Raw genomic sequence first — 14,590 nt, 5'->3', positions numbered from 1 at the left:
TTTCGAAATTTTTTTTTTTGAACACCCCTACTGTAATATGCTTAAAATGTGTATTTTGATATAGTTTTTGGTATTCTAAAGTGTTTACACTTGAAGTATATAATTTTCCAATTGTTAAGGAAAAAGAAACATGTAAGAGAACAAAAAAAAAAACAGCGTGAACGGCTTGCTAATAAACTTTCTGATAATGCTGGCGAATTTGCAACAGATGAGCAAGATTTATTTTCACTTAAACATATTCAAAGCAAAAAGGTGAAACATTAAGTTGAACAAAATCTTTCTTTTTTTTTTTTTTTTTTTTTTTTTTTTTACTATTCTTTTGAGTTTTTAGAGATGTCACCAAAATGATCATTTTGTATCAATATTGATTCAAAATAAATACCACAACAAAAGAAAAATAATACAAGTTACTTATAAAATATAAATATAGTTACTAACTATAAATATAATATATGGTGACTATATTTATGTAATTACAAATATAGTTACATATTTATAGTTGCTATATATTACTTGTAATAAATATATAGTTCAAATGAGTTTTTTCTTAATTCAAAGCCATTTAAGTTAAAGTTTTCCCTGTTTCTGGAGAAACGAAATTCTTGCTCTTAAATGTATGGTTTAAGTCATCATCTTGCTGAAAAATTTAGCTCTTACCAACAATTCTTAGTCTTCTCTATGCAGTCTTTCAAATATCTTCCTTTCTGCTTTATTCCATTAACTTTCACTAAGTCTCGAATTGTTTCTCCAGTAAATCATTAAATTTTTTTCCTGTATGTTTTATTGTGGACAAATTTCTTTGGTTTGTCCCAAAAAATTTAAATTTGCTAAATTGTTTTTCCAGTTTTTTATGGACATTTTTTGTGAACATGCATAATGTTTATAGTTAATGAACCAACTTAGGGAAAAGGTTTTTTATAGTAACAAATTCTTATAGCCCAGTAGACAGCAATCAGTCTATTAGAAGTGTTGTCATAGTCCCTTTTTATCATTTTTTGTTCACTTGCAGAATAATTTTTGGTTCTGTAAGCTATTGATCTTGCTTCTGGTTGTACAAATAAAGGCTTAGTACTGGTTGCTAATTTGAGTTTACTAAACTTGTGTTTGATAGTTCTAATTTCTTTGAATTCTAGTTTTTGCATTGTGAAACCCTTTATAACTTTTTAGAAAATTTGTTACACACTTTATGCTTATTTGTTTTGCATTTTGTAAACTTTAATTAACATTGAGTTAAAAAACAACAAATAAAAATAACAAAATTTCTTATCTAAGGCATCCTTACTTGGAAATTGTCCAAAGATAACAAAGTTATTGAAAACAGTTAGTGGTTTATAAAATTAACAGGTGTTATTCAACAAAAGCGTTTGTTGTGATGTTTTCTAATATTGCATGTACTGAAACAAATTTAAGGCAACAGAATTACTTTTGTATATATATTTATTTAAAAAAAAAAACAAAAAAAAAAACGGTCAAAATCAGCAGAAGGAAATCTTTTTCTACTATTTTTTAAAAGTTTAAACAGTTGAATTTTATAACTTTTTCTTTTAGGAGCTGGAAACTTTAGAAAAAGCTGTAGATGATGATTTAGCAAATTATGAAAGTAGCAGTGAGCTAGAGTTTGAGTCTGATGATCAAGAAAATGATTCAGATGTTGATAGTGAAGAGAAAAATATTTACTTAGATGATGAATTGTATGATAAACCAACAAAAAAACAAAAGTTGCATCATATAGATGAGAAGATGCCAACTAAAAAGGAAAAACGGTGAGACATATTTTACCAATAATCTCAAATCATATTGAAATTTTAAAACTTCAGTGCAAAAGATTTTGTAAAACAGTATATGTTAAACACTATATACAAAAAACTATGAAGTACAAAAGTTCTTTGAAAAAGTCATTTACAAATTGCATTTTTGTTTTGTTTTTTTGTTGATATTTTTACCAGTAAATAGTAAAGAAAATGACTGAACAGTCAGAGAATGTATAGTTAAATACCATAAATGATATATTTTAGACAAAGGTTTTAGTTAAAAATGCCACTCAATGCCCTGTAATTAGCTGCTATTTCACAGCCTTTATTGGCTTTAGCCTTTGCTTTCATAGCCAGTAAAAATTAGAAAAAGGTTTATTTTTACTAATATTGCTAAACTTTCTATTTCTTTTTTAGCTTTATTAAACCTAGTTTTAATATGGAAGACATACTTACTATATCCAGTTTTCTTGATAAAGAATGCTTTGATAAATAAATGTCCTTTACAAGTGATATAGTTAAAATAAAGTTGCAATAGCACCATTATTTTATTCAGTATATTTTGCAATTTAACAGTTTATTAACATTTAAAAAAGTTAAGTTTCACAAAACAGAAACTTAAAAAAAGATTGAACCATGAGTGGTTTCTCTTTTTCAGATCCATAAATGAGAATCCACTTCTCGTAGGTCTAGATGACATTGAAGGAATAGATAAAAAACAGTTTGCAGTTAACAAAGCCAAAGAATGGTATCAAAAGGTATTCCTATTTTATTTAGATTTGAGTATCTGGACTTTTTTTCTTTTTCCTTTTCTTTTTCCACGTTTGATCTTTTTATTTTAAATTTTTATTACTAGCATGATGCTGTTTATTGATATATTAGTGGTTAGATTTATTTTGTTAATTTATAATTTAAAAAATCTATTATGACAGACATAAGTTGTTGTAAAACTAACAGATTGGTCAAAAAGTCCTGGCCCTAAGTAATAAAACAATATTTTTCTGTAAAAAAAAAAAATTTTTATTCATTAATAAATTCTTTGACAGTAATACAACTGTTCAAATACTTTCCTAAGTTTTCAATGCCATACTTGTAGAACAATTTATCTTTGCCTTCAAAATAGGCTTCCTTATTTGAGCCAAACCTGCTAACAGAGAGTATCTTTTTGAGTTCTGAAAAGAGCTAGTTTTTTCTGAGGGTTAGATCTGGACTATTAGTGAAATGCTGGATATTTCATGTATTGAAATGTATCAATGCAAAAAATCAAACTTGTTCCACTTAAGCGTGTCCAAATAGTGTGTTCTAAATGATTAATTGGTTGTTATTTTTGTTTGGGTATGAGCAGATGCTGCACTTGTTTAGAAAAAAACCTTTTCATACCCAAATGAGTTGATGTGATTACATACCTTAAATGTATAATACAGAAAATATTGCCTTTTGATAACTTCAGGGTGTCTTGTAACTTCACTTTATGATGTTTATCAGGTTTTTTTTGATATTTTCAGGATTAAATGGGGACATATTTTGAACGTCCAAAACATTCAGCATCTTCAGTGTCTGTATAATCATGTATAAAATCAGTAAACCATCATTTGATGGTTGTTGTTGATGGAGAAGAGTCTGGGTAGCACTTTTGAAGAATTGCTTTGCTTAAACAGTATTTTTTTCCCCATTAAAAATCAATGATAAATCAATACATGAAACTGCTTTGAATCTATTAATCTGAAAATAATAAAGTGTCCATTAATCCACTTCAACTTTTAAACTAATGCTCAGATTGTTATGAGGCTGTGTCATCTTTTGAAAGTTAGTACTATTGAAATATCATACAGATATTTCATTAGAGGCACCAACTGGTGGTTAGACCTGGGATCCATGTGTTAGTTTTATAATAAAACATTCTATTCTTAAGTTTAAGTTGTTTATTTTATGTAAACTTTTTATTTATTTATTTTTTTATTCTTCAGCTTGCTTTTAAAGGAATAGAAGAAAGTGATAGTGAAATGGATGATAATGAATTGGGTGATAACCATGAGAAAGATAAATCAAAAATATCAGGTGAAAAAAATTATCAAATAATACCAAATTTTTTACGTTTTATAGTTTAAATGTTTTACATAATAATATTCTGGGAATATTTTACCTAACAATGTTTTGGGATTTTTTTTTTTTTTTAAACAAAAAAAATAAAATGACCATTCTGGTTTCCAAACTCAGTTTTAATGTTTTTAACACTTGAAGTACCTTTTAAATACTTTTCAGTTAGGTTTCCAATGTAAATGATTTTCTTCACCCTCAGAAATTACTTTACCAAAAACAACTTCTAAGAAAAATACTTTTAATTGGAGGAAGCATGTGACTAAAAACAATTGTTCTCTCCAAAATGGAACTACATTAAAAAATTAAAAAACAAGTTTAAAGATGTTGTTTTTTTAATTGTTGAGTTTGTTTTGCTGGGTTAATCTACATTTAATTCTTAATCAATTCTTCTCTGGTAAGACAAACTGTATTCATTCTTTTAGTCAAGCTTACTAGCTGCTGTACTACTTCTGGAGTGACTTTTTCAAATAATACTTGATTCTTCCAATTAATTTTTGAATATTTTTGGCTTCCCACTTTCCCTTCTAGACTAAACCTTTTAAATAGTGCCAAAAGCCTTCAATTAGCTTTTCTCAAGATAGTTGGCTTAGTTATCTTTTTTAAGAACATAATAGATACTTTCACTGTCCAGAAAAATGATGACATTTTTGACATATATGTGTTATGGTCTAGTCATATTTGGTACTAATTGTTAATCATACCAATAATTTGATTTCAAGTTTAGCTTTTTTTTTTGTACATGAGGTCTGGAGAAGCATAATTAGTGGCACTGGAGAAAAAACCATCATTCCCAAAAACTGGAGTTTGACAAATTAAAATAAGATTCTTCATCCAAAATAAAATTTTTGCTAAAAAACTTTTTATAACTGTCAGCATTTAGGGTGAATGACGAAAGTTCAACTTTTATTAAAAGATAATTTGAATTTTCTGTAGTTTATTAAAATAGAAAATGTTATAAAAAATAATGAACAGAATTACTAATCAGAAGTAATCAACAATGGCACAATTAGTGTATATCCAATTTTAAAAAAAATGACGTATATAATATAAATTCAGGATTTAAAGTCTTAAATCATTTAATTAAAAATATTAAAAATGAATATTAAATTTTATAATAATCTTATTAATTCACTTTAAATGTCTCAAAAGGCTCAAAAATGCCTTTTGTAAATTTCACCATTGCAATAGTCAAACATAATACCAGAAGGTCTATCAGTTTTTTTGTATAAGACAAAGTTCATTAAATGTATCTTCTATACCCAAAACTCTTTCCAGATTATTTTTAATACTAACATAATGGTATTTATAAGTGAATCCATCTGAACCTGTAACAATTTTTTCTCGTGGCTACACTATTTTTAAATTAGACTTCACAAATTAATCAATTAATACTAAAAAAAGAAGAGAATCCATCATAGAGATAGTCATAATCTAATACGTAGACTAAACTGATGGTATCATTCTATTGAAAAAAATTGCTTTATTAAACTATTTTATGACAAAAAGAATATAGTAAAGACTTCTCTTATGTCACTTGCCAAATCAGCATGAACTTGGCTTGTAACTACATGCTTTTCTCCTAATTTTAGAAACGTAAGACATAAACATAAAGAAATTGAAGACCTGTTATAAAGTAGTTTATTATAAATTAAACTAAAACTTAATAAGCAGGGGGGCTGGAATAAGCGGGGGGGGGGGGGGGTTGGAAAATTTCGAGTTTTTTTAAATACTTAAAGCAATAACTAAGTAATGTTTTTGTTAATTATTAACATATATATTAGTGTCTGAAAACAAGTAAATATATAATAAAGAAGTACTAAAGTCCAAAGAAGAAATATCAACCGAAGTCCTGTTCAAATAAGTTTCTCTCTTTACATATTTTGTAAAATATCAAATATGTTACCCTCGTCCTCTTGCTCAACATCGGTATTATCATGAGCCTCTTTTATTCGTTTCTTGACGCTTTTTCGAGCCTCGTAAAAAGCTGATTTCATTTTTTTTAGATGTGGCTTGAAAATAATACTAGTTTCATTTTCCTCAAACACCTTCTGCAGTGCATCTAAAAACGTTGCGTCCTTATTAATCAATGGATCATCAGAAATATTTGTCAGTGATGGAATGGTATTGGAAGGATTGGCTGTAGCTTCAACCGCAACAGTTGGTGTTAAATCAGGCTGTGTTTCAGCATTGTTCTGTTCGCTATCACTTCCACTTTCGTCACTTTTGCCATCAGTTTCATTTCCATTTTCGTCTTCTAATAAGTAATGATCGTCCTCGATATAATCCAATAATTCCAAACCCTCATGGTTTCTCCGAATACCTTTCGGTGAATCAGGTTCTTGATAACCGACTGCAGGTTTACTGACACAAGTGATTCTTGTTAGCTTCTTTCGAAATGTCTGCATGTCACTGCCGATCAGCGCAAACAGTTTGTCTGAGACCAGGTGATCTTCAGATCCATCCAATGAACTGGTAACGAACAGTTTTTTGAATACCTCAGCAAAGTCATCTGGAACGTCTCTCCAAGCAGACAAAAGCATTTTGACCATATCTTCGCGTTTCAGTGAAGGGACTTTGTTTTTATCCACTTCCAGCATTTTCAACATCAAATCCATTTCTTCGTGTCTGTATAATGCCTTAAGACGGCGATGTAGATCGGTATCATTTGCTTGAATGAAACCAGTGATACCTCCGCCTATCACAATTAGAATGTAGCCGCGTTGATAAAGAGCTTTTCTAACTTCTGGCATAAGGTGGACAGCGTAATCATCCAGGACGTAAATTCTAAAATTCTTTTGTGTGAAGGGATTGAAACGATTCGGGAGATTATTTATCGTTTTAATCATGTGCTCTAATCGATAAGATCCACTTGGGGACCACTGGTAATTGACATTATCGACTTCTACCTTTGCTAAAACTCCTTTACCTTTGAAGACGAATTCAGGCTGCAATTTAATGTTTGAAACGCTTGAAACCTGTGTGAATACAGTAACGCGCTCCCTGGAAAGATTATGATTTTCCTTAACAAATGTCTCTTCACCTTTAAACGACATTGTCTTCCCCTGTGAACTTTCATTTCTGTGGAGGGGCATTTCGTCCCCATTTATAATAGGAGGATCAACCCCATATTTCTCGATAAAGAACTTTCGAACTGCCCAGACATTTTGGAGATAATCACGAAGTCTTATCAGAAGATCTTCTTTCTTGATTGAATAGCGTTTATTTGGCTTTCTTAAGCTGACTCCGTATTCATTTTCCCAGGATTTAATCCATTTATTACTAAATTTGAGTTTCTCTTGTTCAGGAACTGAGTTTTGAATGAGCCATTCGCCATAAAGTTGCTGTGCTTTCAGCTTGAACAAACGTCGCGGCAAACGTCCCTTCAACGATTCTCTCACGTCTACGAACCAGTGGAATAATGCTACTCTTACTTCTGGGGCCTTCACTTTACGACCAGCACCAGCTCCTCGCAATTTTTTCGGTGGACAAGAGGAAGGATCTTGCAAACGCTCTAGGTCGTTGTATGAACGGGATGCAAGTTTAACTGCTTTTACGAATTCAGGGTCGTCACCTTTTGCATCGACCAAATCAATATAAAAGAATCGGACAGACTTTGCAACATATCCTGTTGTCGGTTTTATTGGCACGTGTCGTTTTCTTTTTGCATCGTATTTCGTCTTTCCTTTGTTTTTTATCACTTCGGCATCGTACTCTTTTTTGAACTTTTTCACAATTTTTCCAAGCTCCATTTTTTCTACGTTACTATATTGGCTTCTTTCTGTCCTTTTAAAAATTCTTTTCGTAGTCGCCATTTCGTTCTTACACTCTGATATTACAACGTATACAAGTAAATAAGAGGAGCGGTTAAATCCTGATATGCGGATGACAAAAGTAATACTTCAAAACAATGTTTTGAAAACACACCGCGTATATCCTTTTAAATGGATAATTTACGGTTGTTTACTTAAATCGTGTTAAAACGCTTCTCCAATTTTAAAAATTTTCGAATTCTTAAAGTTCTTTAAATAATTATTTTTCTCTGTTAATTCATTTTATAAATGATACTCAATTTAATTTAAAATTTTTTTGTTTTTGCTACTATTATCAAAGAAGTAATTTGTATTTAAAAGAAGTTTATGTGATAATTAGTATTATAAACACAATTAAGGAGACCATGGAATTGCTCTACACCTTTTCAAAATGTAATTGAGAACTTGAAAATTGTAATTCAGAAAAGTAAGACGTGATTTAGAAATACAACATGTAATTTAGAAATCGCGATATGCAATCAAGAAACACAACATGTTTGAAAATTCACCGACTCAGTTAAATTATTTGTGTTTTATTTATTATTCATCTAAAATCTCAATTAAATTTTTCACAAAAATAAAAAAAATTTTAATTGACACCCAATAACATTTTTCCAGCTACCGCCTAAACCTCAAATGTCTTTTTCATTTTGTGTCATTTCATTTCATGACTTTATATATCCTATTGATATTATATTATTTTCAGCCATAAATTACAATGTATATTAGGACTACAAAATTCAAAATACAAAGAACTTTGTCTTCTTTATACTTTCTTTAATTACAACTATCATGTTCTCAATTACATTTTTTTGATTTCTTATTAACAACTTTCATTTTCTCAATTACATCTTGAAAAGGTGTATATTTGTGAAACGTCAAAGGATGAACAAAGGGTGAAACGGATAACTTTGAATTTTGTCTTGCACAACAAATTCAATTTTTTCTGATTTCAAAACACTATTTATATTTGCACTTACGTTTATATATTTAAAAGTGCACAAAAACCTTTAAAGATTTAAATCTTTAAGAAACGTATTTTGAAATTTAGAAATGAATTATGAACAATAATTGATACACTTTGGCATTAACTCTGTTAATTTATATATCTATACCTTATATAATATGTTTAAACTATGTTTAAAAATCCAAGGACAAGGTTGTCTTATAATAGAACTGTTTACTTTATTTTTTTATATTATTCAAACAAAAAAAACACAAACAAACGCAATCTGAAATAAAGAAACTTTGAGGTCAGGAAGAAATACATATGTAAAATAAATAAGAAAATCTAGATGTTAAATTGATTCAACTGTTGAATATTATTAACTAATCTTTATGCTATATTTACACTTATATTTGGAATCGTTACGTTTATAGTTGAAATCCCAATTGTAGCAAGTTTATTGGAACAGCTTTTGTGAGTTACTCCATCAACAGTGCTAAGAGATTTTTCGTCTTCATTATTATTCAGCTTTTCGGTCTTAAAGATACTTTCTTTCTCATAAGTAGTGGGTTTACAAAAACGCACATTAGTTTTTTCTTTTCTTTTTTTCTTTGTTGAAACAAAATTTGTTTGAGGCTTAATTCTTTTGTTGGAAGCAACTAATGACGACGTCTTTATTTCTTTCACTGAATGATATTTTGACATTGCATCAAAAGTGTTTATTGTAGTTGTTATCTAAAATAGATTCCAATATATATGTGTGCGTGTGTATATATATATATATATATATATATATATATATATATATATATATATATATATATATATATATATATATATATATATATATATATATACATATATATATGTAAATATATACACATATATGTATGTGTGTATATATTTATATATATGTATGTGTGTATATATTTACACACACACGCGCACACACACACACACACACACACATATATATATATATGTAAATATATACACATATATACATATATATATAATATATTTAATTGTGTGTGTAAGTGTGTGCGTGTGTTTAATGTAAAACTAATAACTGTTAAAAAGATTGATATGGTTCATTACTCACTTGTTTTCCAATGTATTTTAAAGCTTCAATATCCAAGTTGCTACAGTTGTTAACACGGTGCATCAAGGTATGGAGCAAGTTCACTGTCTTAGACTTTGTTTCTTCAAATTTTGAATAGTTTGTAAGTGACAGGGTGTATGCCAATATTTTAAGATCAGAAAAAATAGACTTTAGATTTAATAGAGTTTTGTTTAGAAAAATGCTCTTCAATTGCAAAAATATTAATATAAATACAATACACATTTAAACAAATTACCTTATATCATCTAGAATTTTTCTGCGTGTAACTCCTTGTTGTAGTTTAGAGGCAATTTCTTGGCGTTGACGTTTAGTTATCCATGTGTGATGATAGTCTTGGCTATGCCCATAATGAGTATAGCAGACTTCAACTTTTACTTTTTCATCACTATTTGTAACTTCTTTGATGGTTGATGTGCAGTTTTTCTCAATCTTGCATGTTCCTAAATTATTACAAATTTAAAGTATTACTTACACACGAGTGACTTTCAAATAGATTTATATGCATAGACCTTTCACAAAAAAAATCTTATTTACCATAATTTTAAATCTGATTTTAATTAACATATCAACTAAAATATAAATATAAAACTAATAAAACTTCATTTTCTAAATGTAACCATTCCATGCTATGGTAAGACACAAGACTTTGTCACAAAGCAAACTAAAAAACTATGTTACCTGAAGACTTAATTCTGCGCTTTCCGGTTCTTCTTGATTTATATATATCACATCGATTGCATTGCCAATACTTTGTTTTGGAACCATCTTTTCCAATAACATCACCTTGAGTCTTAACATAAGAACTTCCCTTCTCTTCTTCTAACTGACATTTCCAGCTATCAAAACCTTTTAAATAAAAATACAAACAAATTAATGCTATATATTTAACATAGCATTTGACATTTTTCAACTAATATTTTTAGCCACAATTAGCAGACTTACTTGCTTTATTATCAAAATTGAGTAACTCGATTCTGAATTCAATATTATGACTTTGATTGAGGTGTTTTCGCAAATCTTTGATTTTATGGAACCGATGTCCACATTGAATACATAAACAATTTCCACTGTGACTAACATCGCTGACTCCATGGAGCTTGATCATGTGTCTTTTTAAATCATATCGACGTGTGAAAGTACTTTTACAATTGTCATATCCACAAGAAAACAGAGAAGTCTTCATTTTTCATTGTCAGTTATTGTAGACAACCGTAAATTATCCATTTAAAAAGATATACGCGGTGTGTTTTCAAAACATTGTTTTGAAGTATTACTTTTGTCATCCGCATATCAGGATTTAACCGCTCCTGTAAATAAGTACTGTAAACGGTATGACGTGACGATAAAAGAAGAAAGTTTATTTTTTAATGAGTAATGAAATAGAACGTTCTTTTTTTAAAAACAAAGTTTTTTGAATGAATGATATTACGTAACTTAAGTAAGTAGTGAAAAAGAAAATTTTTATAAAAAATTGTCTTGTCTTGGATGGAATTTTTTCTAAAATTTAATAGCCGGGGGGTTGGAATAAGAATGTCCTGGGTGGAAAATTTTTGAAAAATTAATTAGCGGGGGGGGGGGACGTCTATTAGGCACTAAAGAGTATTTATTCTTAAAGAATATAATTTATACTGTAACTTACTCACAAAACGTTTCAAAACTGAAAAACTTTACGAAAAGCTTTCGGTTTTTTAACCCGTTGACGGACATTTGCGTCTATAGCCGTCAAAGCGAAGCTCACTATGTGGCATGACGGCAATAGCCGCAACTTAATTAAAGGTGCTGAATTAATCAAAATTAAGTTTATTTAAGCAGAAAAAGTAAAACTATACTTCTAATATTCTAAAAGTTGTAAAAACATAGTGTCAATTTTCGAACTTCACTTGTTCCTACTGTCCGTCAATGTGTTAAAAAACCGTGATACATTAAAAATTTATCATAAAACTGATTGGATTTTCAAAAAACCACTGAAAAACCTATTCATTTTGCAGTGTATTTCTTGTTTTGCGCATCCTGGGTGGCAGTCTCAATGAATTTTTAGTTCTTCCGGCATGAGAAATGGAAACGGCCAGTTTTATTTGATCTTATGGTTGTGGTTCAATGAGACATTTTGAAATAATATCTCTAAATAATAAGAAAACAATTTATTTAGTTTAATATAAAATATCTTTGGAAAGTTATTAAGTAATGAACTAAAAAAACTTAGAAAAAAATCCACCCGAGGAATATAAAAAATGTGTGTTCTTTATTTTAATTCAGAAGAATCTCAATCTTTAACTAAAAAAGAAATTTGTGATGCTGAGGAAGAGGATTCAGTAAGCGAGAGTGATGAAAGTGGTCATGAAAGTGAAATCGATGATCGAAGCATTTCTCAGGGAAAGAATTTAGAAGTCGCAGAAGCAGCAGCTACTAAAGAAAACGCAGAGAATAAAAAATCAGGCTTTTCAATTGCTCCACAAAGTCATAGTAAGTACTTGATGCACCTTAGGCTTTGGAATATTCCTGTTATTTTTTAACTAAATGTTCTTGGTTTATTTTTTCTTTAATGTTCTTCTATTATTTTTTAATCAGATATTCTTGGTCCAGAAGCGCTTGCCTTGGGTACTGCAATGGTGACCTCGAAAAAAAGAAAAAGAGATATAGTTGATGATGCTTACAATAGGTGACTTACTTGTTTTATAATGAGTAGAAGTATCGAAGTCCTGAGAAGTTTTCTACCATCTCAGTATTGTAGAATTACTGTTTTTTTACAGATATAGTTTCAATGATGATGGATTACCTAAGTGGTTTCTTGAAGATGAAGTTAAGCACACTGTTAGGCATATTCCTATTACTAAGGAAGAAGTTGAGTTTTATAAACAACGAGTAAGAGAATTAAACGCTCGACCAATAAAAAAAGTGGTCGAAGCCAAAGCAAAGAAAAAGTCACAAGTATGTTTTTCTTTATCGCTGTCTGAATGACGGTTGCAAAAAAAGTGAAGCTTAAAATAAAATATAAACCATTTTTTTAGAAAGCTTTTGGTATTTTACTTTTAAAGTTGGAAACTCTTTTGAAATTAATTTTAATTTATTCTTCGGAAGAAACAAGTCAAAGAACTAAAGACTTATATTAATGCATAATTATAAAATTATTTTTTTACAAATTTTATTTTCGTTTTGAAACTTCATTTTAGATGCTTAAAAAGCTAGATCGGGCACGTCGTAAAGCGCAAGGTATTCTTGATGCAACAGACACGGGATCAAAGGAAAAACAAGATCAAATTAAAAGGTAATTACATAATACTGATACGCTTTGGGAATATTTTTTTTATCTTATAAGCTCAATATCATCTCAATATAAATCTGCAAATTTTATTTTAGCATTTATAAACGTGCTGGTTTGTTGAACAAGAAGAAAGTTGAGACGACTTATGTTGTAGCGAAAAGAGGATTAGGTAAACATTTTAGCTTTCGCGAAAAACTGTAATAAAAAACATGTGTAAGAATTTTTCAATAGTATCTATGCGAATTGGCGTAGCATTTTGACAGTCATATCTCACACGACCAATTGTTAAAGCAGGGCAATTCCATGGTGTCAGATGTAACACATATTGAATTTTATCAATTTGTGTTAAAAATATATCTGTTATGAGTTCCAATTACCCAATTTTTTTTTCTCCAAAATACGTATTAACATGAAAAATAATTTTCTCTAAATTTTCGATTCGATTGGTGTATTTATTTACAAAGAGCGACCATTAATTCACTTGTGCGGAATGTAACTCGAAAAATTTTTCGATGTTAATACGTATTTTGGTGGAAAAAAATAGGGTAATAGGAACTCATAACAGATATATTTTAATTGATAAAATTCAATATGTGTTACATCCGGCACCATAGAATTGCCCAGCATTTAAATTTTTTTTAAATAATTTTTATTGTTAATGTAAAAAAAAAACAAAAAAAAAAAAAACAATCTTTTCAGCCGGAAAAAAATACATTCGACCCGATGGCGTTAAAGGACAGTTTAAAGTTGTCGATCCAAGGATGAAAAAAGATCTTCGAGCTTTTAAAAATAAAGAGAAAACTAAAGGACGGAGAAAAAGACGTTAGATTTTAGTAAAAGATGTAATTTACCTTGATCGAGTAAAAATATAAAAATAACGGTGTAATTTTCTTTTAACAAAGTCTCCTAATTTTAATGACTATAAACTAAATTTCCTCAACATTTCACCGAACGTTCATTACAGTGCAAAAAATTTCAAATAGTATCTAGTAATGTAACCTTCTACAAACATAAGTTCATCTTTTTCGGAAGTCCAAAGTCGATTATCAAGAACTCGGGATTTTCAGGTATATCTTGAGTACTCTAACGAGAGAGAGAATCTAAATCTTCTTTTTTTATATTTTATTTTAGAATTTTCTTATCCATATTTGAAAGGAAAACTGCTAAACTCCGAATATTTTTCTAACTCGAAACTCCCCAGACAGCCTCCCGTTAGAGGCCCAGTGTTAGCCCAGTTCCGCTTGCGACAGTGGCGCGATGCCGCCAATTGATGACGGTCTAATGTCAAAACGGCCAACGGCCCAGCATCGCTAGCCAGCACTGGTCCGGGATCATTTTCCAGCATTCGTCCGTAATCGTATGCCAGCACTGACCCGTTACTCTTAAACAATATAATACACTAGCACACTATTATTAGCCATTTCTGAAGAAAACGTGATATCGCACAAAAAACAAATACAAAAATAAATATTTTTTGAAATTTATTCCGCTTCAAATTGACAAAAATAATTTTAGTTGTACAGATATTGATAGATTGAAATAGTGCTATTTATTCAATGAATTTTTTCGTTCTTCCCGAAGTCTGAGTCCACCCCCAGA

General features: G+C 29.6%; 4 protein-coding genes across 5 annotated transcripts in view; 2 read left to right on the top strand and 2 right to left on the bottom strand.

Moving 5' to 3' along the window:
- Positions 1 to 13,866, top strand: part of LOC145193938 (pre-rRNA 2'-O-ribose RNA methyltransferase FTSJ3-like) — a 50,459-nt gene extending 36,593 nt beyond the window's left edge. For both annotated transcript variants that reach the window (XM_090068013.1, XM_090068012.1), the window contains 10 exons: positions 120 to 252; positions 1,549 to 1,763; positions 2,410 to 2,509; positions 3,719 to 3,809; positions 11,986 to 12,192; positions 12,298 to 12,388; positions 12,480 to 12,657; positions 12,900 to 12,994; positions 13,087 to 13,160; positions 13,691 to 13,866. In XM_090068013.1, the coding sequence (XP_089924139.1) occupies positions 120 to 252; positions 1,549 to 1,763; positions 2,410 to 2,509; positions 3,719 to 3,809; positions 11,986 to 12,192; positions 12,298 to 12,388; positions 12,480 to 12,657; positions 12,900 to 12,994; positions 13,087 to 13,160; positions 13,691 to 13,818 (1,312 nt within the window). In that variant the 3' untranslated portion in view covers positions 13,819 to 13,866. The remainder of the gene's footprint in view (positions 1 to 119; positions 253 to 1,548; positions 1,764 to 2,409; positions 2,510 to 3,718; positions 3,810 to 11,985; positions 12,193 to 12,297; positions 12,389 to 12,479; positions 12,658 to 12,899; positions 12,995 to 13,086; positions 13,161 to 13,690) is intronic.
- LOC149881199 (uncharacterized) overlaps positions 1 to 14,590 on the top strand; it is a 134,003-nt gene that overhangs the window by 86,533 nt on the left and 32,880 nt on the right. The gene's annotated exons all lie outside the window — the stretch shown is intronic.
- On the bottom strand, positions 8,894 to 9,884 carry LOC149881203 (uncharacterized). Its single transcript, XM_090068022.1, has 2 exons — positions 9,709 to 9,884; positions 8,894 to 9,341 (listed from the first exon to the last, which is right to left on the bottom strand). Exons 1-2 carry the CDS (start codon positions 9,769 to 9,771, stop codon positions 8,997 to 8,999), a joined length of 408 nt encoding a protein of 135 aa, XP_089924148.1. The 5' UTR covers positions 9,772 to 9,884; the 3' UTR covers positions 8,894 to 8,996.
- LOC149881202 (zinc finger transcription factor family protein 17-like) lies at positions 9,908 to 11,012 on the bottom strand. Its single transcript, XM_090068021.1, has 3 exons — positions 10,672 to 11,012; positions 10,408 to 10,575; positions 9,908 to 10,169 (listed from the first exon to the last, which is right to left on the bottom strand). Exons 1-3 carry the CDS (start codon positions 10,910 to 10,912, stop codon positions 9,961 to 9,963), a joined length of 618 nt encoding a protein of 205 aa, XP_089924147.1. The 5' UTR covers positions 10,913 to 11,012; the 3' UTR covers positions 9,908 to 9,960.

Source organism: Hydra viridissima, unplaced genomic scaffold (assembly GCF_058129835.1).
Source record: "Hydra viridissima isolate aposymbiotic clone 2 unplaced genomic scaffold, HvirCarnegie_v1 scaffold_12, whole genome shotgun sequence".
NCBI classification, from domain to species: domain Eukaryota; kingdom Metazoa; phylum Cnidaria; class Hydrozoa; order Anthoathecata; family Hydridae; genus Hydra; species Hydra viridissima.
This window is presented reverse-complemented; position numbering and strand designations above follow the sequence as displayed.